Here is a 2654-nt window from a genome sequence, read left to right as displayed (position 1 = left end):
GATCTAAACATGTTACTGAATGACGTATCAATGTATTTCCAGTTATAAGGCTCTAAACATGTTACTGAATGACGTATCAATGTATTTCCAGCAAATATTGAAATAATAAAAAGATCTCAATGAAATATGTGCAGTGTCACATGTTTCCTGTAAATTGTCACATGACCAGAGCTGTTTACTTCCTGGTTGCACCATGAGAAGACGATGCTCCCAAAAAACAAAAGGTTAGTAAATGTATGTTACTTTTATTTATCTGTTATTTTACCAGGTAAGTTGACTGAGAACACGTTCTCATTTACAGCAACGACCTGGGGAATAGTTACAGGGGAGAGGAGTGGGGATGAATGAGCCAATTGTAAACTGGGGATTATTAGGTGACCCTGATGGTTTGAGGGACAGATTGGGAATTTAGTATAAAGACAGGACAAAGGTATCTCGTATTGATATATGCATTTCTAATTACTCACCTTTGTTCAGTGTGGTCATAGAATGAGTAAACATGTTGACGGCAACGATAGTGACCGGGGGATTAACACAGTGCATCTTGGTATACACATACTTATACACATACATAGTTATTGTTTGACCTAACTTTCTACTCTGTTCATTCTTTTAGTTTCACTTTGAGTCAAGTTCTGGATATGTTGATATCTAGGTGACCGTCCAGACAAGGCATGCGACATTGCAGTTCTCTCTCTCAAAATGAGGAAGATGCTGTCCTCAGTGATAGTGATAGTGAAGGGTCATAAACTATGATGGGGAGACAGGCCATTGGCCAGCCAGGCTGGTTGAATGCGTATGCTGAACCTATCACAAACAGATCATGACAGGGACACCGTTATCAGTGATGTTGACCATGCTGCTATATAGTCCATGCTGTGAATCCAAATCCACACCAGGGCTGAGAGACAGACAGTGTCGTAGCCAATGTTATACTGTATGACGAGAGGACCTGATTGAAAACACATGTGGTACACAATGCAGTAGGTGAGAGCCAACATTGTTCTTAGTTAAATTGTTGCCTCAAACGTTACGTCAACACTGGGTCTAGGAAATAACTGCAGTAGGTGTGTGAATTACCTCATGCTTCCATTCATGACTCAAACGATTATTGTTTCTCAACGAGACCTGGGCTCAAATATGATCTGAAATATCTGAATACATTTTATAGTTTTCTCTCGCTTTCCTGGAATGGAAAACAGTTTTGGAACTATTCTATTGGTCCATTAAGCCTAGGCTCAGATACATTATTTAAAATGGTATTTCAACCCAGTCCAGACGAGTATCTCTGATTCAGTCAGCTGTGATATCTACAGTCCAGACAAGTATCTCTGGTTCAGTCAGGTATGATATCTCCAGTCCAGACGAGTATCTCTGGTTCAGTCATGTATGATATCTCCAGTCCAGACGAGTATCTCTGGCTCAGTCAGGTATGATATCTCCAGTCCAGACGAGTATCTCTGGTTCAGTCAGGTATGATATCTCCAGTCCAGAAGAGTATCTCTGGTTCAGTCAGGTATGATATCTCCAGTCCAGACGAGTATCTCTGGTTCAGTCATGTATGATATCTCCAGTCCAGACGAGTATCTCTGGCTCAGTCAGGTATGATATCTCCAGTCCAGTCGAGTATCTCTAGTTCAGTCAGGTATGATATCTACAGTCCAGAAGAGTATCTCTGGCTCAGTCAGCTGTGATATCTACAGTCCAGACGAGTATCTCTGGTTCAGTCAGGTATGATATCTCCAGTCCAGACGAGTATCTCTGGTTCAGTCAGGTATGATATCTCCAGTCCAGGAGAGTATCTCTGGCTCAGTCAGGTATGATATCTCCAGTCCAGACGAGTATCTCTGATTCAGTCAGGTATGATATCTCCAGTCCAGACGAGTATCTCTGGTTCAGTCAGGTATGATATCTCCAGTCCAGACGAGTATCTCTGGCTCAGTCAGGTATGATATCTACAGTCCAGAAGAGTATCTCTGGTTCAGTCAGGTATGATATCTCCAGTCCAGACGAGTATCTCTGGTTCAGTCAGGTATGATATCTCCAGTCCAGGAGAGTATCTCTGGCTCAGTCAGGTATGATATCTACAGTCCAGAAGAGTATCTCTGATTCAGTCAGGTATGATATCTACAGTCCAGACGAGTATCTCTGGTTCAGTCAGGTATGATATCTCCAGTCCAGAAGAGTATCTCTGGCTCAGTCAGCTGTGATATCTACAGTCCAGAAGAGTATCTCTGGCTCAGTCAGCTGTGGCCATGATGTTATGTTACACACTGTCATTGTTTCTCTACAAATGTCAAGGACAGACGAAGTGTTTCTAACAGACAAATGGATACTAATGTGCTACTCCGCTGTGTCTGCGTCTTGTTAGATAGGACAGATTAAAAGTGTCCCATTTCAGTTCGTGGCAGCTGCCAAATCATTACATGGCTCATGCAGAAATATTCACGGAGAGAGAACAGCTGATTAGGCTTATCTGGAATGACATGTACGGTGAGCACATCGTATATTATACACACGCTGAGTACCCCGAACAGCTAAATTCACACAAACTAGTGAAATTCACCTAAAACATCCCCTCTTGAAACAGAATAAGAGCTGAACAGTATTGGTTACATACAACATGAAATTAGACAACTTCAGACCCTCCCTGG

General features: G+C 42.1%; 1 protein-coding gene across 2 annotated transcripts in view; it reads left to right on the top strand.

Annotated features, from left to right (window-relative positions):
* LOC116359648 (non-muscle caldesmon-like) overlaps positions 1 to 2654 on the top strand; it is an 85887-nt gene continuing 83233 nt past the window's right edge. For both annotated transcript variants that reach the window (XM_031812784.1, XM_031812782.1), the window contains exon 1: positions 1 to 224. In XM_031812784.1, coding sequence (XP_031668644.1) covers positions 205 to 224 — 20 coding nt within the window. In that variant the 5' untranslated portion in view covers positions 1 to 204. The remainder of the gene's footprint in view (positions 225 to 2654) is intronic.

The sequence above is a fragment of the Oncorhynchus kisutch genome, unplaced genomic scaffold (genome assembly GCF_002021735.2).
Source record: "Oncorhynchus kisutch isolate 150728-3 unplaced genomic scaffold, Okis_V2 Okis03b-Okis08b_hom, whole genome shotgun sequence".
Taxonomy (NCBI): Eukaryota; Metazoa; Chordata; class Actinopteri; order Salmoniformes; family Salmonidae; genus Oncorhynchus; species Oncorhynchus kisutch.
Note: the sequence above shows the minus strand (reverse complement) of the source record. Positions and strands in the feature narration are given on the sequence as shown.